General features: G+C 47.8%; 1 protein-coding gene across 2 annotated transcripts in view; it reads right to left on the bottom strand.

Annotated features, from left to right (window-relative positions):
• Positions 1–22298: 22298 nt before the first annotated feature.
• Positions 22299–26004, bottom strand: part of TKT (transketolase) — an 89796-nt gene continuing 86090 nt past the window's right edge. For both annotated transcript variants that reach the window (XM_073574181.1, XM_073574182.1), the window contains exons 13-14: positions 24002–24124; positions 22299–22700 (exon numbers count right to left, since the gene is read on the bottom strand). In XM_073574181.1, coding sequence (XP_073430282.1) covers positions 22522–22700; positions 24002–24124 — 302 coding nt within the window. In that variant the 3' untranslated portion in view covers positions 22299–22521. The remainder of the gene's footprint in view (positions 22701–24001; positions 24125–26004) is intronic.

Raw genomic sequence — 26004 nt, 5'->3', positions numbered from 1 at the left:
ACATTCCCACAACTATTAATGGGAATGGGGACAGAGCAGGAGACATTGCCAGACACACCACAGGGGATCAACTGACGTGACTGAGCCCCAGTAACACAGGAACAAGTGTGGATTGTGCAGACGGCACATCAGAGCAGCGACTGGCGGGGTTAGAGGCCAGGGGAAATACTAGAGACAGTACAGCCAGAGGCCTAAGTGGACCATGGTTAAAAGTCAGTAGTAGTGTAATGATGGAGGCAGCAGGAGACTTTGCCATCCGCACAGCAGGGGAACAGCTGGCGTTACTGAACCCCACAGACACAGGAGCGAGTGTTTCTATCTGTGCGGACGGCACTTCCAAGCTACAACTGGCTGTGTTGAAGCCCAGGATCAATGCTCCGAGCAGGCTGAGGCCTACTTGGAGCAAGTGGAAAATAACATGTAGTGTGATGTTGGAGGCAGCAGGAGACTTTGCCATCCGCACAGCAGGGGAACAGCTGGCGTTACTGAACCCCACAGACACAGGAGCGAGTGTTTCTATTTGTGCGGACGGCACTTCCAAGCTACAACTGGCTGTGTTGAAGCCCAGGATCAATGCTCCGAGCAGGCTGAGGCCTACTTGGAGCAAGTGGTAAATAACATGTAGTGTGATGTTGGAGGCAGCAGGAGACTTTGCCATCCGCACAGCAGGGGAACAGCTGGCGTTACTGAACCCCACAGACACAGGAGCGAGTGTTTCTATCTGTGCGAACGGCACTTCCAAGCTACAACTGGCTGAGGTTGAAGCCCAGGATCAATGCTCCGAGCAGGCTGAGGCCTACTTGGAGCAAGTGGAAAATAACATGTAGTGTGATGTTGGAGGCAGCAGGAGACTTTGCCATCCGCCCAGCAGGGGAACAGCTGGCATTACTGAACCCCATTAACACAGGAGCTAGTGTGTGTTTCTTTGTTAAGACGGCACTTCTGAACACCAACTGGCATTGTTGGAGCCCAGGATGAGGCATGGAGTTGGCCAACTTGCAGCACGTTTTATAGAGGTTGTAGACTACAACTGATTGTAACCGTGCTCCACTATGGCCTTGGGCTCCATTGTCTCTAGTATTTCCCCTGGCCTCCAACCCCGCCAGTGACAGCTCTGAAGTGGCGACAGCCGTCCTGTGTTACTTGGGCTCAGTCCCATCAGTTGATCCCCTGATGTGTGTCCGGCAAGGTCTCCTGCTCTGTCCTCATTCACACTACTAGTAATGGGAATGTGGACAGAGCAGGAGACCTTGCCGGACACACATCAGGGGATCAACTGACGTGACTGAGGCCAAGTAACACTGGAACAAGTGTGGATTATACAGACGCCACTTAAGAGCTGTCACTGGCGGGGTTGGAGGCCAGGGGAAATACTAGAGACAGTGGAGCCAGAGGCTTAAGTGGAGCAGGGTTAAAAATCAGTAGTAGTTTGAATGTGGATGGAACAGGAGACTTTGCCGTCCACACAGCAGGGGAGCAGCTGGCAATACTGAACCCCACTAACACAGGAGCTAGTGTGTGTTTCTTTGTTAAGACGGCACTTCTGAACACCAACTGGCATTGTTGGAGCCCAGGATGAGGCATGGAGTTGGCCAACTTGCAGCACGTTTTATAGAGGTTGTAGACTACAACTGATTGTAACCGTGCTCCACTATGGCCTCGGGCTCCATTGTCTCTAGTATTTCCCCTGGCCTCCAACCCCGCCAGTGACAGCTCTGAAGTGGCGACAGCCGTCCTGTGTTACTTGGGCTCAGTCCCATCAGTTGATCCCCTGATGTGTGTCCGGCAAGGTCTCCTGCTCTGTCCTCATTCACACTACTAGTAATGGGAATGTGGACAGAGCAGGAGACCTTGCCGGACACACATCAGGGGATCAACTGACGTGACTGAGGCCAAGTAACACTGGAACAAGTGTGGATTATACAGACGCCACTTAAGAGCTGTCACTGGCGGGGTTGGAGGCCAGGGGAAATACTAGAGACAGTGGAGCCAGAGGCTTAAGTGGAGCAGGGTTAAAAATCAGTAGTAGTTTGAATGTGGATGGAACAGGAGACTTTGCCGTCCACACAGCAGGGGAGCAGCTGGCAATACTGAACCCCACTAACACAGGAGCTAGTGTTTTTCTCTGTGCAGACGACACATCTGAGCGACAACTGGCTGTGTTGAAGCCCAGGGATTATAGTTCAGGTGGTAGAAACGTGAACACAACAGGAGACCCGGATACAGTTGCCAACCAATTATTTAGTCGGGAAGAGGACTGGCAAATTCTGGGGAGATCCAGGCCTTGTTCATTTTCAGAAAAGTAAGCCGGTCGACGTTATCGGAAGAAAGTCGCGTGCGACGGTCTGTTAGTACACCACCTGCGGCACTAAAGACGTGTTCCGATAATACTCTGGCAGCAGGGCAAGCCAGCACCTCCAATGCATACTGGCTAAGCTCTGGCCATGTATCCAGCTTAGAGACCCAAAACTTGAAGGGGGAAGAGCCATCTGGGAGTACACTCACAGGGCAAGACATGTAGTCTGTCTCCATCTGACGGAACCGTTGCCTCCTGCTGACTGGAGCCGTCAGTGATGGTGTAGACAATTGTGGCGGACACACAAAACTTTGCCACATTTGGGCCATAGTGGTCTTGCCTTGTGCTGAGGCGCTGCCTCTGCTCCCTCTTTGTGCCGAGTTTCCTCCACTGGGTCGACGCACAGAGGTGCTTTGTAAAGCACTAGCACCACTGCTGTCAGGTGGAATGGAAAACATGATGGACTGCACCAGTGTGTCTTGGTACTCCCGCAGTTTAGGCTCCCGGTTCAACGTTGGTATGAGGGTTTGCAAGTTGTCCCGGTAGCGAGGATCTAGGAGGGTGTACACCCAATAATCAGCCGTGTAGAGAATGTGGGCGATGCGGCGGTCGTTTCTCAGACACTGCAGCATGAAGTCAACCATGTGCTGCAGACTCCCAACTGCCAAAGAACCGCTGTCCCTTGCTTGAGGCGTGATCTCTGCCTGCTATGCATCACCCCACCCTCGCTGCACATACTGACTAGAGCTTTGTGTACCTCCCTCCTGTGGAGAGAAGTCTTCCTCCTCCATCGACTCCTCCTCATCCTCCTCACAAAGTGTCCCCTGCCTAGGCCTTTGTGAGGAAGCACGTAGCGCAGACTGTCCAGAAGCAGATGGCATTTGGGACTCCTCATCCTCCACCTCTTGCAAAACCTCATCCCTTAAGGGGGTTTTACACTAAGCGATATCGCTAGCAATATCGCTAAAACGTCACCGGTTTTGTGATGTTATAGCGATATCGCTAGCGATATCACTATGTGTGATACTTACCTCCTACCGGCTCCCCCACTGTCCATCGCTGATCGCGCGAGATCGGGAGGCTCCATTTCTCGTCGTCTGCTTCCTGCTGGGCTTCCTGCTGTGACGACGAGCGACGCGTGGAGGCGGGCGGGAGGACGTCAGGATCGCTGTGTGTTAAAAGTGAGTATCGTGCGCTGCTTTGCTGCTGCATCGCTGTGAGATCTTTCTGTATGAAAGCTCACTAGCAATCATTTAGCGATGCACCAGCGATCCTGACCGGGTCGGATCGCTCGTCGGTTCGCTGGTGCATCGCTAAATGTAAAAGGGCCTTTAGTGCTTGCAGTGTTTTTTGAAGCATGCAGATAAGGGGGACAGTCATGCTGACTAGTGCATCATCTGCACTCGCCATCCGCGTGGAATCATCGAAGGCACGCAAAACGAAGCAGATGTCCTTCACAGAGGCCCACTCAGTGGTGCTGAAGTGTGACCTGCGCACATTTTGACTTGTTTGCGCCTGATGCAGCTGGTACTCCATGACTGCTGCCTGCTGCTCACACAACCACTCCAACATATGAAACGTTGAATTCCACCTGGTGGTTAGGTCACATATGATGCGATGTTCCGGAAGGCGTAATCGGCGCTGCAGAGCAGCAAGGCGCGATCTTGCCGTGCTGGAACGACGCAAGTGAGCGCACTCTATGCGGACCTTGTGCAGCAGTGCATCAAGATCCAGATAGTCCCTCAGAAAGCTCTGCATGACCAAGTTGAGCACATATGCCAGACATGGGATGTGAGTGAGGTTGCCAAGGCCAAGAGCTGCCACCAGATTTCGGCCATTGTCACACACTACCAAGCCCAGCTGGAGATTCGCTGGCAGAAACCACACGTCGCTCTCCTGCTTGGTGGCATTCCAGAGTTCCTGCGCTGTGTGGCTTCGATTCCCCAATGAAATTAATTTCAGTACGGCCTGTTGACATTTGGCCACGGCTGTGCTCATATTGGTCGTAACAGGCTCCTGCTGCGCTGTTTCAGAGGAACTGGAGTAGGAGGATGAGTCAATGTGTACAGACTGGATTCCTGCAATCCATGGAGTTGGCAGAACACGTAGAGCGCGACTCTCCAGATCTGTACCCGGCTCCACAACATTGACCCAATGGGCAGTGAGGGAAAGGTATCGTCACTGTCCATGGTTACTGGTCCACGCATCGGTGGTCAGGTGGACCTTGCTACTGACGGCGTTTAGTAGCGCATGTTTTATGTTTGCCTCCACATGTTTCTGCAGGGCAGGGACTGCTCGCCTGCTGAAATAAAAGCGGCTGGGCACAGTGTATTGTGGGACTGCCAATGCCAGGAAGTCCCGGAAGGTGTCAGTCTCCACCAGCCTGAATGACAGCATTTCAAGGGCCAGTAGTTTGGCAATGCCAGCATTCAGAGCCTGTGCTCGGGGATGGTTTGCCGAGTATGGCCGCCTTTTCTCCCATGCGTGCTACCGATGGCTGCCGAGTGGCCTGGGAGTGTGAGGATGACTTGGAACGTGGTGCTGTGGGTGGAATGTCACAGGGTCTCCGGACAACAGTGCCAGAGGTTCTTCCTTGGCGATCCTGTGAGGAAGCCGAACCAGCTGTGTGTGAGCTGGAGGAAGAGGACCCAACACGAGCTGAAGAGGTAGTAGGTGGTGCTGTACGTTGGCCTACGTGTTCAGTGTGTCTGTGTAACTCAAGCTCGTGCTTGGTCCGCACATGTTTCCACATATTAGTGGTATTGAGGTTGCTGACATTTTTCCCTCTTTTGACTCTCTGATGATACAGCTTGCATTTGACAAAGCAAATGTCATCTGCAACTGTGTCAAAAAAGGACCACGCACTGCAAGTCTTGGGAGCGCCCTTTTTGCCTTTTGAAAGTGGAATGCTCCTAACTGGTGCCGAAGTGGAGGCTACAGGCAACCAAGTCTGCCCCCTCCCTCTCCCTCCGGTTTTGGCCGTTCGGGGAATCTCTTCCTCAGAGCTGCTCCCACCACCTTCCTGTTCCTCACGCCATGATGGGTCAAAGACCTCATCATCTACACTCCCCTCTTCAAACACCTGCTTCTCCTGGGTTGTCTCGCCAGCACCGTACGCAACAGAAAGTGGTAACTGAGTCTCGTCATCATCTGATGCGTACTGAGGTGTGCTGACCATAGGCACTGGCCCACCCGCCTCTTCAGATTCAGAGGGACAAAGAAGTTGCGCATCACTGCATACTCCCTCTTCTTCACAATCTGGAATGCTGCTTGGCTGGCCCCCTCTTTCCAAACCAACAGATTCCGAGAACAGAAGTAGAGACTGTGATGGCTCCTGTCCATGGCTCTCTGACTGCCTAGGCACTTTGGCAGGTGGTGAAGAGACAGATGGTTGCTCTTCAGTGCTCTGGCCCTGAGAGGATGTGGAAGTAATTGAAGTTGATGTGTTAGCTGCCATCCATCCGACAACGGCTTCAAGTTGTTCCTCCCGCAGCAGTGGGGTACGGTGAGGTCCTACAAAGCTGCGCATAAAGGACTGTTGCCTGCTAAAACTGGGGGATGCTGACTCACTGGTGCCAACAGCAGGCACAGAATCCCCACGTCCTCTCCCTGCAGAATCCCCACGTCCTCTCCCTGCAGAATCCCCACGTCCTCTCCCTGCTGAAACTCCACGCCCACGTGCCTTACTCTCTGCCTTCTTCATCTTGCTAGACTGAGAATGATAGGCAGAAAAGTACAAAGGGGGGCCTTAGTGTGCTTATTCCTGAACAGCTGGTTACAGGTATAAGAAACACTAATTCTATGAAGTGTGTGTGTCGACTACACTTTAATGAGAGCTAATGTGGCCTACACAACTTTCAAATGTAGTGTTTGGTGAACTTTGTTGTTGTTTTTTTAGGGCAAAAAAACTAAAAGGATGTGACCAAAGATTTGAAAGTCAGAGTATCACCAACTTTCTGGAGTTATTACAATGCAGGCAGGTAACCTACAATGCAAAAGATGAGGCTCCAAAAAAATTGGGTAATACTAATCTGGCTGCAGCTGAAGGGCACAAGCCAGAAAAAAGGCTCCTCTATCTACTCCTATATAGTGTTTGCAACCAACCAATGTAGATGGATATGGATGGATGCACACTAATAGGAGAAGAAAAAATGAGCTGCAATTAAAGAAAAATATGTGCGAGGAAGTGACGCACGCTGAGCGGCCTACAACCAGACGTAGCTGCAGGACACACTACTCAGCGTGAGCTGCACTCACACACAGTCAGAGACCTCTCAGACAGCCATGAACAGTGCAGCTAAGTGGGCACTAGCACTGACAGGCTGCAGAAAGGCTCCGCTGTGTACTCCTAGAGCGTTTGCAACCACCGTATATGGATACGGATGGATGCACACTAATAGGAGAAAAAATGAGCTGCAATAAAAGAAAAATGTGTGAGGCGGTGACACACTGAGCGGCCTACAACCAGACATAGCTGCAGGACACACTACTCAGCGTGAGCTGCACTCACACACAGTCAGAGACCTCTCAGACAGCCGTGAACAGTGCAGCTAAGTGGGCACTAGCACTGAAAGGCTGCAGAAAGGCTTCACTGTCTACTACTAGTGTTTGCAACCAACGTATATGGATACGGATGGAAGCACACTAGATAGAATTTTTTAAAAATAAGCAGCTCAAAAAGAAAAATATGTATGAGGCAGCAGTGAGGCACGCTGGGCGGCCTACAACCAGATGTGGCTGCAGGGCCCTCTCCACAGCGTGAGCTGCACTCACACAGCCCTTGCAGACAGCTGTGAACACTGCTGCTAGGGAAAAGCAAGCTATAGTGGTGGTTTATGTAGCCTGGGTAAAGCACAATATTGTTTTGAGAATCGCTATTTCTAACTGTCCCTCACAGTCTTCAACAGAAGCCTGTCCCTAACTGAATTCACAGCAGAGTGACCAGAAATGGCTTCGGCAGTGGCTTTTATAGTGCATTATGACATCATTTCAGCAGCCAATCACAGCCATGCCAATAGTTAACATGCCTACATGCCTAACAGGATGTGCTCACACTTCTGAGGATTCCCATTGGCTGAATCAAAGCGAGCGGGCTGATAGCATTATGGGAACTTCCGATTCCGGTATCCGATATGAAAAAAGTATCAGAAGTCAGTATCGGAATTCTGATACAGCTAATATCGGCCAATACCCGATACTTGCGGTATCGGAAAGCTCAACACTAATCATAACAATAATGACATAGATCATAACAGATACCAAGAGGAATGTGGGCCCTGCTCGCAAGCTTACTATCTATGAGGAAAAAGGGGAGACACAAAAGGTGGATGGTAACAATTGCTTTTATTGCTTGGACCATCCCTAGTGTAAGAATCGGGTGTTCCTGTTGCTGTACAAACCAGTTAACAGTCTAAATATGTAACAGTACTGACACAGAGGGCTATTACATGCAAAAAGCATGTGAGAACATGATGTGAGGAACCTAGTAAGAAAAGGTCGAATTCTAGAAATGTTTTTGAGGTGCAGATAACAAGAGCGAGCCAGTGATCGTATGGAGAGGGCACAGGAAAACTCGGAGTCAAGTATGACCCCAAGACAGCGGGCATGTTGCTGGGGAGTAATGGTGGAACCACACACGGAAATGGCAACGTCAGGCATAGGTAGGTTGGTAGAGGGAGGAAACATGAGTTCAGTTTTTGACAGATTCAGTTTCAGATAGAGGGAGGACATGATGTTAGAGATAGCGGTAAGACAATCACTGGTGTTTTCCAAAAAGGCAGGCATGATATCAGGAGAAGTGTATAATTGAGTGTCATCAGCATAGAGATGGTACTGGAACCCAAATCTACTGATTGCTTGACCAATAGGAGCAGTATACAAAGAGAAGAGGAGGGGGCCTAGAACCGATCCTTGAGGAACCCCAACAGTAAGGGGAAGATGAGAGGAGGAGCCAGCAAAAGATACAGTAAAGGAGCGGTCAGAGAGATAGGAGAACCAAGAGAGAATGGTGTCCTTGAGGCCAATGAAACGGAGCATAGTGAGGAGGAGCTGATGATCCACAATGTCAAATGCTACGGAGAGATCCAAGAGAATTAGCATGGAGTAGTGACCATTAGATTTAGCTGTTAGAAGATCATTGGAGACTTTAGTGAAGGCAGTTTCAGTAGAGTGTAGAGAGCGGAAACCAGATTGGAGAGGGTTGAGAAAAGAGTTATCTGAGAGATAGCGGATAAGATGGGACTGGACCAGGAGTTTAGAGATGAAGGGAAGATTAGAGACAGGTCTATAGTTAGCGGCACAGTTTTGGTCGAGGGATGGTTTTTTAAGTAGTGGATGTAGGATGGCATGCTTAAATGAGGAAGGAAAGATACCGGAAGCGAGAACTTATACAGTCATGGCCAAAAGTGTTGGCACCCTTGAAATTGTTTTAAAAAATGAAGTATTTTTTCCAGAAAATTATTGCAATTATACGTGTTTTGTTATACACCTGTTTATTTCCTTTGTGTGTATTGGAACAACACAAAAAAAAACCAAAGAATAAAAGGCAAATTGGACATAATTTCACATAAAGCTCCAAAAATGGGTTGGACAAAATTGTGGTAAACAACTTTGCTTGAAGCATGTGATGCTAGTTCAAACTCACCTGTGGCATATAAAAAGGGGAGACCTTGACTCAATATTTGTATTGTGTGTCTGTGTGTGCCACACTAAGCATGGAGAACAGAAAGAGGAAAAGAGAACTGCCTGAGGACTTGGAAACCAAAATTGTTGAAAAATGTCAACAATCTCAAGGTTGTAAGTCCATCTCCAGAGATCTTGGTGTTCCTTTGTCCACTGTGCCCAACATAATCCAGACGTTTACAACCTATGGCACTGCAGCTAATCTCCCTGGACGTGTACAACAAAGAAAAGTTGATGAAAGGCAGCAACGCAGGATATTCCAAATGGTGAATAAGCAGCCCTAATCAGGTTCCAAAGAAATTCAAGCTGTCCGGTAGGCTCAGGGTGCATCAGTGACAGCGCAAACTATCCATTGACATTTGAGTGAATTGAAATGTTGTGGCAGGAGACCCAGGAGGACCTCATTGCTGAAAGAGACATGAAAAAGATAGACTGCAGTTTGCCAAAATTCTTTTGGGAAACCATCTTGTGGATAAATGAGACCAAGACAGAGTTGCTTGGTAAAGCATATCATTCTACTGTTTATTGAAAACAGATTGTGGCCTAAATAGAAAAGAACACAGTACATACAGTCAAATATGGTGGAGGCTCAAAGATGCTTTAGGGCTGTTTTGCTGCCTCTGGCACTGGGTGCCTTGACTGTGTGCAAGGCATCATGAAATCTGAAAATTAACCAAAGATTTTGGGCAATAAAGTAGTGCCCAGTGTCAGAAAGCTGGGTTAGCATCCTAGGTCATGAGTCTTCCAACAGGACAATGACCACAAACATACATTAAGAATCCCCCAGAAATGGATGGAAACAAAGCGCTGGAGAGTTCTGAAGTGGCCAGCAATGAGTCCAGATCTAAATCCCTTTGAACACCTGTGGAGAGATCTTAAAATTGCTGTTCGGAGGGCGCCTTCACATATGAAATACCTGGAGCAGTTTGCATAGGAAGAGTGGTCCAAAATCCTAGTTGAGAGGTGCAAGAAGCTTGTTGATGTTTATATAAGCGATTGATTGCAGTTATTTTTTTTTGTAAACGGTGTTCAACCAAATATTAAGTTGAGGGTGATAACAATTTTGTCCTGACGATTTTTGGGGATTTGTGAGAAATTATGTCCAATTCACCTTTTTTCCTTTTTTTGTGTTGTTCCAATACGCACAAATGAAATAACCGTGTAAAATAAAACATATTTAATTGAAATAATTTTCTTGGAGAAATACTTCATTTTCTGGAACAGTTTCAACGGTGCCAACACTTTCAGCCATGACTTTATGAGTATTTCTGCTTTTATGATAAATTGCATAATACATTATTTGGGGCATTTTCTCCTCCCCCTTGTTAAAATGAAACAATGGGGTTAACACAACATTTAAGTGGAGAAAACAATCTAATTTTTCTTTCTCATTCCAAAATGATAAAATTATGTGAGACACACCTGGGTTGGAATTGGTTGTGACTTGTGGATGGTTTCAGCTTTTTTGGCACCTCAGGGGCTCCGCAAATGCGAAATGTTCCGCAATTTATTCTAAAACCGTGTTTCCCAAATTCCAGTCCTCACGGCCACCCAACAGGTCATGTTTTTAGGATTTCTTTAGTATTGCACAGGTGATGGAATTATTATCAAGGCATGAGAAATTACAAGTTCTCTCACGTGTGCAATACTAAGGAGATCCTAAAAACCTGATCTGTTGGGGGCCGTGAGGACTGGAGTTTGGGAACCCTGTTTTAGAAAAATTTGCACTCCAAAAATCAAATAGCGCTTCTTCCCTTCTAAGCCCTGAAGTGTGCCTAAACAATAGTTTCTCACCTTATATGGGGTATTGTTGAATTTTGATGAAATTGCACAAGTTATAGCGTGTCCACGTTCTCCTTTTACCCTTGTAAAAATTAAACAAAATTGGGTCTAAATACATAGATCCTTGTAAGTCACTGTAAAAGTGAATAGGTCCTTAAAATAGGTTTTATAAATTTCCTTGAATATATTATATGCAAATTGCCTTTCCAGAGAGGAAGAGGACTATAATTCTAGTTCCACCTATTGCAAGTAGCAATCCTACCATGCCAGAGGAGCATGCGTTTGTCTCCTCATACTGGCGTGCCAGACCTGACATGTCAATCTCCATAAGGAGAAAATTTACCCCTTTAGAGTTGAGCGAAACGGGTCGAAAAAATTCAAAAGTCGCCGACTTTTGGCAAAGTCGGGTTTCATGAAACGAAACCCGACCCTAGGATGAGGTCGGCCACGAGGTCGGCGACTTACGCGCCAAAGTCGCGTTTCAAAAGTTTGTTTTGCGCTCTTTTTCAGCCAATCAGGATCCACGGACACTGTGGGCAACGTGATGACCTAGGCACGGGTCACCACCATCTTTCAGAAGGGCATGCAAGTGATTGGCTTGCTTTGGTGGGCGTCACAGGGGGTATAAAAGGGCGTGCACGCCGACCGCCGTCTTACATCTGCCGATCTTAGTATAGGGAGAGGTTGCTGCTGATTCTGTAGGGAGAGCGTTAGGCAGGGAAGACAAAAAAACTGCTTTTGCTGCTAGCGATTTGGCCTGCACAACACACAAGTCACTGTGTGTGCAGTGCAAGGGGAGGCTATATTGTGGTGTATCAGTGGTGTTGGTTGTTGGGCTGCCTTTTAAGGCTTCCTGACACGCTGGCATTGCTGTTTACCCACTGCTCCGCAAACTGCTTTTTTAAAAGCAATCCAATCTCCCTTATCCTCTAGTCACTTTTGTCACAGCTGTGCCATCAAGCCTGTCACATAGCGCTCAGATATCAGTGGGCCTCACACAATCCACAAGTGTCCAGTGTCCAAAAGTGTGCGCAGAGATTCAAAATCTCCATTATCCTCTCGTCACTTTGGTCACAGGCAGCTGTGCCATCGAGCGTGTCACATAGCGCTCAGATATCAGTGGGCCTCACACAATCCACAAGTGTCCAGTGTCCAAAAGTGTGCGCAGAGATTCAAAATCTCCATTATCCTCTCGTCACTTTGGTCACAGGCAGCTGTGCCATCGAGCCTGTCACATAGCGCTCAGATATCAGTGGGCCTCACACAATCCACAAGTGTCCAGTGTCCAAAAGTGTGCGCAGAGATTCAAAATCTCCATTATCCTCTCGTCACTTTGGTCACAGGCAGCTGTGCCATCGAGCGTGTCACATAGCGCTCAGATATCAGTGGGCCTCACACAATCCACAAGTGTCCAGTGTCCAAAAGTGTGCGCAGAGATTCAAAATCTCCATTATCCTCTCGTCGCTTTGGTCACAGGCAGCTGTGCCATCGAGCCTGTCACATAGCGCTCAGATATCAGTGGGCCTCACACAATCCACAAGTGTCCAGTGTCCAAAAGTGTGCGCAGAGATTCAAAATCTCCATTATCCTCTCGTCACTTTTGTCACAGGCAGCTGTGCCATCGAGCCTGTCACATAGCGCTCAGATATCAGTGGGCCTCACACAATCCACAAGTGTCCAGTGTCCAAAAGTGTGCGCAGAGATTCAAAATCTCCATCATCCTCTCGTCACTTTGGTCACAGCTGTGCCATCGAGCCTGTCACATAGCGCTCAGATATCAGTGGGCCTCACACAATCCACAAGTGTCCAGTGTCCAAAAGTGTGCGCAGAGATTCAAAATCTCCATTATCCTCTCGTCACTTTGGTCACAGGCAGCTGTGCCATCGAGCATGTCACATAGCGCTCAGATATCAGTGGGCCTCACACAATCCACAAGTGTCCAGTGTCCAAAAGTGTGCGCAGAGATTCAAAATCTCCATTATCCTCTCGTCACTTTGGTCACAGGCAGCTGTGCCATCGAGCGTGTCACATAGCGCTCAGATATCAGTGGGCCTCACACAATCCACAAGTGTCCAGTGTCCAAAAGTGTGCGCAGAGATTCAAAATCTCCATTATCCTCTCGTCACTTTGGTCACAGGCAGCTGTGCCATCGAGCCTGTCACATAGCGCTCAGATATCAGTGGGCCTCACACAATCCACAAGTGTCCAGTGTCCAAAAGTGTGCGCAGAGATTCAAAATCTCCATTATCCTCTCGTCACTTTGGTCACAGGCAGCTGTGCCATCGAGCCTGTCACATAGCGCTCAGATATCAGTGGGCCTCACACAATCCAAAAGTGTCCACTGTCCACAAGTGTGTGCAGAAATTCTAAATCTCCCCTGTCCTATAGACACCTTGTACCTTGTTTTACATTACTATATAGTTTGTTGGATTTTGTCTACATTTCTACCAAAAATGAGGAAGGCTGGTGGAAGAGGCCGTGGAATTGGGCGGGGGTTGGCAGCTGGTAATGATGGTGTTGGTGGTGGATCTGATGGTAGTGGCAAGAGCAAAATAGGACCGAATGCAGGAGGTGCTGACCCTGCGTCATCGTCTGGCTACATAAGGCCTCGAACGCTTAGTTTTCTAGGAGTTGGCAAACCGCTTTTAAAGGCAGAGCATCAGGAAAAAGTTTTGTCTTACATTGCTGACTCAGCCTCCAGCTCTATCGCCTCCTCTTCTTCAGTTGTAAAAAGTAAAAGCACTGAGTCGTCATTGGAGGCTCATGTTCATGAAACACACCTTTCCTTGTGTCCTTCACCCCAACCAAGATTGAAGGATGACGCAGGCCATACTACTGATTACTCCATGGAGCTGTTTTCACATACCATGCCTGGATTATCAAGTGAAATGGTGAATTACCCAGGCCAAGATGAATCTGACATGGAGTGCACTGATGTACAGCCGCTGATGGATGATTCTGCTGGTACATTCACTCAGAGCACTACATTGTCCTCGCAGTGTACAGAGCCAGATTTTGACCCTGATGAGACTCAGGTGCCCCTTCCCGCACACTATACCACCATACACGGTGACACAGAGAAAGGTGCACATGACATAGAAGAGGAGGTGATGGATGACCCAGTTGTTGACCCAGATTGGCATCCATTGGGGGAAGAGGGTGCTGCTTCCAATAGCTCAGATGAGGAGCATCCACAGCAGACATCGACATCGCAACAGCTGTTATCTGGCAGGCCCGGAGCACTCCAAAGACAGGTTCCAAACATCAAAAGAGTTGCTGGACAGCTTGTCCAGAGGGTCAAAAGATCACAGCGTGCTAGGCCGCAAAATGTCTGCCAAAGTAGGAAGAGTGCAGTGTGGCACTTTTTTGAACAAAATCCTCAAGATCAGGCCAAGGTTATCTGTAAGAAGTGCGCAAAGACCTTTAGCCGAGGGAAAAATCTGAAAAATTTGAATACCAGTTGCATGCTTAGACATTTAACCAGCATGCACTTGCAAGCGTGGACACAACACCAAACCTCAAGTGCCACATGTGCAACTGATCACAACGAAGGTAGTCAGCAACGCTACATTGTTTCCCCCACTGTAAGCCCACCGGTTAGCACAGCAGCAAATGTTGAGGTGTCGTTGCAAGACCACAGCAGTCAGGGAATCCCACTGTTATATCAACGAAAGACTGATTCTAGGCCATCAGAAAGAACACCAACTCCATCACCATCATCAACCCTCTCTCAGTCCGCCCTGTCCACCGCTACTTCCACCATATGCAGCTCTCAAGTCCAGCTCACCCTCCCAGACACTATGAGTAGGTCAAGAAAGTACTCAGTCTCTCATCCGCGTACACTGGGTTTGAACGCCCACATTGCCAAACTAATCTCGTTTGAGATGATGCCCTTTCGGTTGGTGGAAAGCACAGCTTTCCGCAAACTCATGGCCTATGCAGTACCACGCTATGACCTACCCAGTCGCCACTTCTTCTCTCGCAAAGCCATCCCAGCCCTCCACCATCATGTGAAAGACCGCATTGTCCATGCACTCAAGCAGTCAGTGAGCGGAAAGGTGCACCTCACAACTGATGCATGGTCCAGTCGGCATGGCCAGGGCCGTTACGTGTCCATCACTGCGCACTGGGTTAATGTGGTGGATGCAGGGTCCACAGGGGACAGCGGTGGTGGGACAGTGCTGCCTAGCCCACGGTATAGGAAACAGTTGGCTGTAGGCGTTCGACCCTCCTCCTCCTCCTCCTCCTCCTCCAGAAGCGAAAGCTCGTCCACAGAGCGCAGTAGTACGAGCACTCCATCTGCAGCTGCCACTGTTGCACACGATGTGTCCCCCTATCGAGCAGCTAGTGGAAAGCGTCAGCAGGCTGTGTTGCAGATGATGTGTTTGGGCGACAGACACACCGCCGAGGTGCTGGCCGAGTACTTGAAGCGACAAACTGAGTCATGGCTGGGCAGTGTACATCTTGAGGCAGGCAAGGTAGTTAGTGATAACGGCCGTAATTTTGTGGCAGCCATAGCCCTTTCAAAACTCAGCCACATACCTTGCTTGGCTCACACCTTGAACCTGGTGGTGCAGTGCTTCCTCAAAAATTATCCGGAGTTAACAGCCCTGCTCCAGAAGGTGCGAAGACTGTGCGCGCACATCCGCCGGTCGCCTGTACACTCCGTTCGTATGCAGAAGCTGCAGCGATTGCTCCACCTTCCCAACCACCGCCTCATTATCGACATTGCAACAAGGTGGAACTCCACCCTGCACATGGTGGAGCGGCTGTGCGAGCAGAGGCAGGCCATAATGCATTTGTGGGAGGATACACGGCCAGGCACTTTGAGAGCAGACATGGAGTTGACAGGCGTGCAGTGGTCGAAGCTGAAAGACCTTTGTAAAGTCCTTCAGTGTTTTGAGGAATGCACACGGCTGGTTAGCGCAGACGACGCCATCCTAAGCATGAGCATCCCACTTATGCGTCTGCTCATGCAAACTTTGACGCACCTTAAGGAGCAGGCGTCTGCAGCCAATGTTGATGAGGAGGAAGAGGAGGAGGGAATCCTTGATGACATTCAGCCATTGTCTGCTCAGGGACCTCTCCTGGACGAGGTGGAGGAAGAAGAGGAGGAGGAGGATGATGGGGATGATTACTTAGGGGAGGAGGATGCATCTCGTGGGGCAAGTGAAAATGTTGGCGTGGCAAGGTCTGGTACAGGGTTTGTGTGTGACTGGAGGGATGTGGATTTGCCAGAAAGTGCTCCTCCACCCAGCACTCGCAGTGCATCATTGACACCGGGAACATTGGCCCACATGTCAGATTATGCCTTGCGGATCCTAAAAAGGGACCCCCGCATTGCCAAAATGATGAACGATGACGACTACTGGTTGGCCAGCATCCTGGATCCACGCTATAAAGGCAAATTACAAAACATCATGCCACAGGAGAACCTTGACCTAATATTGGCTAATAAACAAGCAACTCTGGTAAATCGGTTGCTTGAGGCATTCCCAGCACACAGCAGCGGTGATGGTTCTCACACGAGCCGTACGGGCCGGGGGCAGCTTGGCAGAGGTGTTCGTGGTGCACACAGCAGAAGTGGCGTTGGAGACAGGGGTTTCATGACAATGTTGTGGACTGATTTTTCAAATACCGCTCACACAACTGGTAATACTGCATCGATGGAAAGTGACAGGAGACAGCAGTTGTCAACTATGGTTACAAACTACTTTTCCTCCCATATCGATGTTCTCCCACACAGGTCATTCCCCTTTGACTATTGGGCCGCTAAACTGGACACCTGGCCTGAATTGGCCCAATATGCCTTACAGGAGCTCGCTTGCCCAGCTGCAAGTGTGCTATCGGAAAGAGTCTTCAGTGCAGCTGGATCAATCCTGACAGAAAAAAGGACCCGTCTGTCAACCCAAAATGTGGATGATCTAACCTTCATTAAAATGAACCACGCATGGGTTTCCAAGGATTTTGTCCCACCTTCCCCTGATGACACATAGGGTGACAGAAAAATGGCTTGCTTTGGTCCACCTCTTCCTGGTACTTCACCTATTTCGCCTTTTGCATCAGCTGAATGTCCAACATCAACATATGCCACTTTCTAAAACTCCCTAACTGTGCTGCCTCCCCCCCCATGGCCGGGGTCACCACCTACCGCACGACACCGTGCGAGTGCCGTTGCCCTGGACAGGTGGGTAGGCCGACTCTTGGGCGCGGGCACTGGCACAGGGTCCCTCATAGTGCAATCAAGTGTCTCTGACGGTGGTGGTGCACACCCGCCGTCAGACACACCGCTGTACTATGAAGGGCCCAGTGCCAGTACCGACGCCCACGAGTGGGCCCCCCTTGCTTGGGCAGGGCCCCAGCATTTGCAATCTTTACCTCTCCCTGCTCCTCCGCTGTGTAATCTGGGCCGTCAAATCCATACTGTGCCTGACACCGTCTGAGCCTGCCTCCTGAGACATATATTTTGAATGTGTACGCTATCCATACATGTTATCCGGGGATACGGTACCCTTTCTAACCTTTGTGCAATCACGTGCAATCCATACTGTGCCTGACACCGTCTGAGCCTGCCTCCTGAGACACATATTTTGAATGTGTACGCTATCCATACATGTTATCCAGGGATACGGTACCCTTTCTAACCTTTGTGCAATCACGTGCAATCCATACTGGGCCTGACACCGTCTGAGCCTGCCTCCTGAGACATATATTTTGAATGTGTACGCTATCCATACATGTTATCCAGGGATACGGTACCCTCTCTAACCTTTGTGCAATCACGTGCAATCCATACTGGGCCTAACACCGTCTGAGCCTGCCTCCTGAGACATATATTTTGAATGTGTACGCTATCCATACATGTTATCCGGGGATACGGTACCCTTTCTAACCTTTGTGCAATCACGTGCAATCCATACTGGGCCTAACACCGTCTGAGCCTGCCTCCTGAGACATATATTTTGAATGTGTACGCTATCCATACATGTTATCCGGGGATACGGTACCCTTTCTAACCTTTGTGCAATCACGTGCAATCCATACTGGGCCTAACACCGTCTGAGCCTGCCTCCTGAGACATATATTTTGAATGTGTACGCTATCCATACATGTTATCCGGGGATACGGTACCCTTTCTAACCTTTGTGCAATCACGTGCAATCCATACTGTGCCTGACACCGTCTGAGCCTGCCTCCTGAGACATATATTTTGAATGTGTACGCTATCCATACATGTTATCCAGGGATACGGTACCCTTTCTAACCTTTGTGCAATCACGTGCAATCCATACTGGGCCTGACACCGTCTGAGCCTGCCTCCTGAGACATATATTTTGAATGTGTACGCTATCCATACATGTTATCCAGGGATACGGTACCCTTTCTAACCTTTGTGCAATCACGTGCAATCCATACTGGGCCTAACACCGTCTGAGCCTGCCTCCTGAGACATATATTTTGAATGTGTACGCTATCCATACATGTTATCCGGGGATACGGTACCCTTTCTAACCTTTGTGCAATCACGTGCAATCCATACTGGGCCTAACACCGTCTGAGCCTGCCTCCTGAGACATATATTTTGAATGTGTACGCTATCCATACATGTTATCCGGGGATACGGTACCCTTTCTAACCTTTGTGCAATCACGTGCAATCCATACTGTGCCTGACACCGTCTGAGCCTGCCTCCTGAGACATATATTTTGAATGTGTACGCTATCCATACATGTTATCCGGGGATACGGTACCCTTTCTAACCTTTGTGCAATCACGTGCAATCCATACTGGGCCTAACACCGTCTGAGCCTGCCTCCTGAGACATATATTTTGAATGTGTACGCTATCCATACATGTTATCCGGGGATACGGTACCCTTTCTAACCTTTGTGCAATCACGTGCAATCCATACTGGGCCTAACACCGTCTGAGCCTGCCTCCTGAGACATATATTTTGAATGTGTACGCTATCCATACATGTTATCCGGGGATACGGTACCCTTTCTAACCTTTGTGCAATCACGTGCAATCCATACTGTGCCTGACACCGTCTGAGCCTGCCTCCTGAGACATATATTTTGAATGTGTACGCTATCCATACATGTTATCCAGGGATACGGTACCCTTTCTAACCTTTGTGCAATCACGTGCAATCGATACTGGGCCTGACACCGTCTGAGCCTGCCTCCTGAGACATATTTTGAATGTGTACGCTATCCATACATGTTATCCAGGGATACGGTACCTTTTCTAACCTTTGTGCAATCACGTGCAATCCATACTGGGCGTGAGAACGGCTGGCGAGCTGTTAAGCAAGCTACAGCACCTGTCCTGACAAGTACAGGGATTCCCTAGCGAGGAGACTTATTTGATTGTTTTCAATGTTGGGACAGCAATTTTTGGGGAGCACTATACTCTGGAGAATGATAGATGGGGCCCACCATACACTGGAACATTCCAAAGGTGGACATCAGACACTGGAGCAGCATTTACAGGGCCCATTATACACTAGAGCATTAGAAATTTGGCCCATTATGTTTGGAGCATTATTTGGGCCCATAAGACAGTGGAGCTTCATCCATGGGGACCAACATATACTGTAGCATTATGTGGAGCTCATCATATACTGTTTCAAACATTATATGGGACCAATGATTCTGTATGGAGAAATAGATGGGCCTCGTCATGAGATGTAAAAAGTGAGGTATTTTTCATTGTACTATACCGCTATTTATCTGCCGTATCGGAGCATGATGAGTTGTGGTATGTGTTAAAGGGGCACTCTTTCGCCCAGGGCACATGAAAACCTGGAGCCAGCCCTCCCCCCCCCACAACTTTAGCCAAATAACCCCCATTTTTCAGTGCGTAACTTGTATTATGAAGTTAATTAAGGTTGACAAGCTTAAGTAAGAAGAATTGATGCTTTTGGCATTCAAATGGGCACTGTAGGTGTGTTTCCTGTCCTCCTCTCACTGCCGACTTTTATTCCCCATTGACTTACATTGGGTTTCGTGTTTCGGGACGACCCCGACTTTTCCCTATAATCGGACGATCTTGCTCGACCCGACTTTTTGAAAAGTCGGGTTTCACGAAACGAAACGCGACCGTAAAAAAACCAAAAGTCGCTCAACTCTATACCCCTTAGATCCCAGTCTTAGCCTCTCACATAGCCAAATCAGATCTCATACTTTGCACTGATGAGTGGGCAATACCCCGAAACACCATGTCTGCAAATTGAGATTCTGATTTGGCTTTGGTCCTAAGCTATATTGCAAGGCTTGTTAAAGGGTCGATATTGACTTGTAGGATTACTACTTCCAATAGGTGGCACTACAATTCAAGTCCTCTTCTTCTCTGAAGAGACAATTTACATATTTAATTTCGCAAGGGGAGCATGCAAGGCATTTAAGTCTCCTCATACTGGCATGCCAGATCTGGGATGCCAATCTCCACCAGGAGAAAACCTAACCCTTAGACCTTCTTACAAGAAATTCACAGATATGTACCCCTGTTGCAGCCTCTGCCAGCAACAAATGGTGCGCAGAAGGATTAAAAACGCAAAGATCTCACCTATAAATGACGTCTACTTATAGACTTATACACCATGCTTGATCTGCTGGGAAACTATATATGCAAATTTCCTCCAGGGACGTTTGGCTTTTATCCTAAGTCATATGGCAAGGCTTGTTAAAGGGTCAATTTTGCCCTGGCTTGTCACTCTCCACAAGGAGAAACGTTGCCCCTTAGATCCCAGTCTTAAACCTCTCACCTAGCCAAATCAGATCTCATACTTTGTACTGATGAGGGAAAATACCCTGAAACACCGTGTCTGCAAATTGAGATTCTAGTATGACCTTTATCCTAAGTCACGTGGCAAGGCTCAATATTGACTGTTAGGATTGCTACTTTCAATAGGTGAAGCTAGAGTTCTAGTCTTCTTCCTCTCTGAAGAGGCTGTTTGTATATTTCATTTCCCAGAGGCCTATATGTCTCCTCACTCTGACATGCCAGGCTTGGCTTATCAATCTCCACAAGGAGAATCGTTACCCCTTAGATCCTTGAATATATGAAAAATGTCTGCTAAACCTAAATAAAATAAAAGTATATTTGAACAATGATGGACTATGTAAAGTAAACCTATGGGAAATATTTTTTTTGTGATCATTTTCTGTTTTAAAAGCATAAAATTCAAATTGATCAATTTTTTTCCATTTTTGTTAAATCTCGGATATTTCTATAAACGCAAAACTAAGTTTAACACTAACAAATTACAATTTATAGTCTGTGACTATACCTACTGTATGTAGCGGAGTACTGAGCTTAGTTTAATAGCGTATCGTAGCACTGGGTTTAGTAAATTGCATAGTTGTCTTTGAGCTAGAGTAGATTCTAGTTGCCAAGGAGCCTCCCAAATACAACTTACAAATACATGAGGGGTTCCTGCTCTTCTTTTTCTGTAGCCCATAAAAGACAGAAGCAGCATGAAATACATTGTACCGCAGCACTGAGCTGTGTGAATCCAAATAAGTTAGTTGGAGGCTGCAGCACGATCTGCCTGTGTCTCCTCTCCTCTACATAGCGTTAATAGGCAGACACCTCATGGTGCGGGCAGTTTGTGCTTTGACAGACCTGATCTGTCTGTCACGTCAGTACTCTGTAGCATAAATTTGTGTAGTTTTTCATTATCAATGTTGTTCATTCAGCAAGGGAGAACAAGTGTCTCCTAAGTGGTGGTGAATAAAGCAAATTTCTCTAATAAGATATATTACAAAGTTTCTTATATTTGTCTATTCTATTGACTTATGCAAAGTTGGTTCAAACAACAGTGACCATTTAAGTCTAATGAACTAGGTTAACATCATAATATATCGCTATGATTCCGGGATTTGCAGGAGTAATAGGAGCAAAAATGAGTCTTACCCTTATTCAAATGAACATTACAGATGGCGTAATCTCACACCCGGGATCGTCTTCCATATACTGTAGGAGCTCCTTTTGCCGGACTGAAGCTAACCATATATTATATGTTACGCTATTTAATTTAATGGCCGCCATGTGATATTACATTTTCAACACATCAGCTATATACCGACTGCAGCTTCTCTTCACAAATGTGTGTAGTGAGAATCCCCCAAAAAACGATTCAAGTATTACAAAAATAGTGCAGGTCCATAAGTAGTGATGTTTTTGACATGAAAGTCCTTTTGTAAGATGTTTTGTGAGTAAGTACCTGGAGGATGCCGCCGTACATCCATGAGTAGATATCGTGGTGCGATTGTGCCCTGTGAGAGTGGGCACTTCGGAGACTTCGGGCACTGATCCAGCTTAAGTCCTTGAACCAAGAGAGTTTCTAGGAGTTTTTGTTGGGAGTAAAATCAGATACAATGATCCTCTGACCTGACTGCCCAGGGCTGCATTCAGGGTTTGTCTTTGATGGAACAGCCCCTTTAACTTGTCCATATGCTTTTCCACTGTACCTTTGGTGTATAGGCTTTATTTCATCAGGAGATGGTCTGCTAATCATTTGCACCCACTACGGTGATGGTAAAATATGTTTTATTGGTTTTATGGAGTTACATTTAATTATTGTATAAAACGTTGCTTGGAAGAAAATATGTAAGTAAAGCAAAAATTGCAGGATTTTAATACATAAAATGTTCTATCACTTACAAGACTTTATATTTTTACAAAGCTTTATTATGGCAATGCAATCACTCTGGACACTATATTGTATGCGGTGAGATAAAGCCTGTAGGTTCCATCTACTGTGGCTTTAGTAAGGAGTTCTTCACCGCCTCCACGATGGCGTCTTTGTCAATGCCAAACAGCTTGAGCAGCTCAGCCGGTTTACCGCTGCGAGGAACGCCATTTACTGCCAAGGACTTCACTGTAATGCCAGGCTCCCCAACAACAGCTGCAGCCACCGCCTCTCCAATGCCACCTAAACATTCAAGGAAATATTCAGGCCTTTGTCCAAAATAAAGTAACAGAATGCACTAAAAAGGGGTTAGGATATTTTTTTTTGCCCAAGAACAACACAACTCTAGTCCATGGCATAAGTGAAGGAGTGCAGGTCAGTCCCATCCAAAAAAAAAAAGATGGAGCTGAATACCAGATGCAGCCCATGATCAAGAGTGGTGCGGCTTCAGGAAAATGAGAGTCAATGCATAGTCTCATAGAATCTATGAGGATTGGGAGGGGGTTGTTTATGGGCAAACTTTTTGGAATTGACTAAAACAGGCAACACATCAACAAAGTCTGTGGTGCTAAAGGCTGAACTTTCCAACAAATACATGAGCCTAACGATGACTCTACAAACAAAAGGCATTTGATTGCCAGAGTCAAGGTTTGGTTACGGTAAAATATTTCCCCTTTCATAATTATAAATGAACATTGTAGCGCCATGCTGGGAGATGGTTAAATCTGGGGCATCCATAGTGTTGGTCTCCTACTCGGGTACTTGCCGTAACGTTCTAGGATCCACGGTCCAATGACAGATTTCATTAAATGAGTGACTGTACATGAGACGTCAATGACAATGAACTTCATGGACCAAGGTTGGGTGCTAGAGTTGGTGTAAAACAATTAGCAGGACCTGGTCCATCTGCCACGTCAGCAATCTCCGACTGCTGGATGGGAGCCCTGAGAACCACCTTCTTCCTCCCGGCATCCTTGGCTCCTCTTTTTATTAATCAGTCGGGCATGACCTCAGAGAGGTCATCTCCACACATGTGATGTTGCGCCTGACCAACAAATCTAAAGAAGATCTGTGGATGTCGGAAGGTAGGGGCTTCCATCCAAAGGCCACAGAGCATGGATGTGACAGACAGACCAGGTTCTGCTAATCAATTTGAACCAACTCTAGTAGGTGCCTTATTCGGAAACTCATGGGCACCAGAGTAGTGTCTTGCCCCTAGCTAGCCTTCAATTACTTTTACTGATTAAAAAGAATGTTTTCCAGATTATTTTGCTCCTAAAGTCCGCTGAGATCTAGTGCTGATAGAACTTTCACATCACCATACTTGCCAGCTCCCACACTTCTGGAACCATTCGTAGATCTCCCATTATCTAATTGTTTGACCATATTTCTAATAGAAGATTTCTATCTATCGACCATGACCTGCTCATCTGTAAAGGATCATCCCATTAACTAAGAATGACCATAAGATAAGTGATCAGAATATATCCTGCCTGACAACTGCGGAAAAATATGCACCAAATGAGGACATAGAAAAGCCTCACCTTGAGGGTAATGATCCTCCACGGTAATAATCCTTCCCTTGGTGGCCTTGGCACTGTCAAGAATGGTTTGTCTATCCAGAGGTTTGATGGTGAAGAGGTCAATGATTCGGATAGTGATTGTATCTATAAGAATAAAGCAAACAGTGTGATTAAGGGTTGGGAGAAGTTGGATAATGCGCCCTGAAATACTCAACCATAGCTGATAATATGTAAGTCACTCATCACACATGGGTTCTAATCTGGAAAACTATCCATATCTGAGAAAGATTGCACTTTGGCTGCACTTCTAATGAATACTCCCTGGAACATGCACGGCACATCATCTTCTGATATGGACACCTATGTGGCAGCATTGCCGCTCCTGCTCTGCTGGAGGACATGCCAGCTCGTCCTTAGCGCTGGAAAGTAAGGGACTGGTGAACAGGCAGTAGGGCATAAGTATTCATGCCCTCGTGGAAGTAGTTATCGAGCTCGAGACCATTTTTATTGACATTCATTAACTTTTTGCTGAAAAGGTTGACGTGTTTTTATGTGCCGCAGTTTATGCTTTTACATATTTACAATATACCGTATATACTCAAGTATAAGCCGACCCGAGTATAAGCCGAGGCACCTACTTTTGCCACAGAAAACTGGGTAAGATTATTGACTCGACTATAACCCGGGTATGCATTGTCCCCTCATCCCTGTCCTGGAATGCATGGCTCTGTCATTGTATGCATGCCTCCCCCGTCCCTCTCATTGTATGCATGCCTCCCCCGTCCCTGTCATTGTATGCATGGCTCCCCCGTCCCTGTCATTGTATGCATGGCTCCCCAGTCCCGGTCATTGTATGCATGGCTCCCCCACCCCTGTCATTGTATGCATGGCTCTCCCGTCCCTGTCATTGTATGCACGGCTCCCCCCCGTCCTTGTCATTGTATGCACGGCTCCCCCGTCCCTGTCATTGTATGCATGACTCCCCCGTACATGTCATTGTATGCATGCCTCCCCAGTCCTTGTCATTGTATGCATGGCTCCCCCGTCCCTGTCATTGTATGCATGGCTCCCCCGTCCCTGTCATTGTATGCATGGCTCCCCCACCCCTGTCATTGTATGCATGGCTCCCCCACCCCTGTCATTGTATGCATGCCTCCCCGGTCCCTGTCATTGTATGCATGGCTCCCCCGTCCCTGTCATTGTATGCATGGCTCCCCCGTCCCTGTCATTGTATGCATGGCTCCCCCACCCCTGTCATTGTATGCATGGCTCCCCCACCCCTGTCATTGTATGCATGCCTCCCCGGTCCCTGTCATTGTATGCATGGCTCCCCCGTCCCTGTCATTGTATGCATGGCTCTCCTGTCCCTGTCATTGTATGCATGGCTCCCCCGTCCCTGTCATTGTATGCATGGCTCCCCGGTCCCTGTCATTGTATGCATGGCTCCCCCGTCCCTGTCATTGTATGCATGGCTCTCCTGTCCCTGTCATTGTATGCATGGCTCTCCCGTCCCTGTCATTGTATGCATGGCTCCCCCGTCCCTGTCACTGTATGCATGGTTCTCCTGTCCCTGTCATTGTATGCATGACTGCCCCGTCCCTGTCATTGTATGGATGGCTCCCCCGTCCCTGTCATTGTATGCATGGCTCCCCCGTCCCTGTCATTGTATGCATGGTTCTCCTGTCCCTGTCATTGTATGCATGACTGCCCCGTCCCTGTCATTGTATGGATGGCTCCCCCGTCCCTGTCATTGTATGGATGACTGCCCCGTCCCTGTCATTGTATGCATGACTGCCCCGTCCCTGTCATTGTATGCATGGCTCCCCCGTCCCTGTCATTGTATGGATGACTGCCCCGTCCCTGTCATTGTATGGATGGCTCCCCCGTCCCTGTCATTGTATGCATGGCTCCCCCGTCCCTGTCATTGTATGCATGACTCCCCCGTCCATGTCATTGTATGCATGGCTCTCCTGTCCCTGTCATTGTATGCATGGCTCTCCCGTCCCTGTCATTGTATGCATGGC

The sequence above is a fragment of the Dendrobates tinctorius genome, unplaced genomic scaffold (assembly GCF_039654945.1).
Source record: "Dendrobates tinctorius isolate UK_male_01 unplaced genomic scaffold, ASM3965494v1 ptg000038l, whole genome shotgun sequence".
Lineage (NCBI taxonomy): Eukaryota > Metazoa > Chordata > Amphibia > Anura > Dendrobatidae > Dendrobates > Dendrobates tinctorius.
This window is presented reverse-complemented; position numbering and strand designations above follow the sequence as displayed.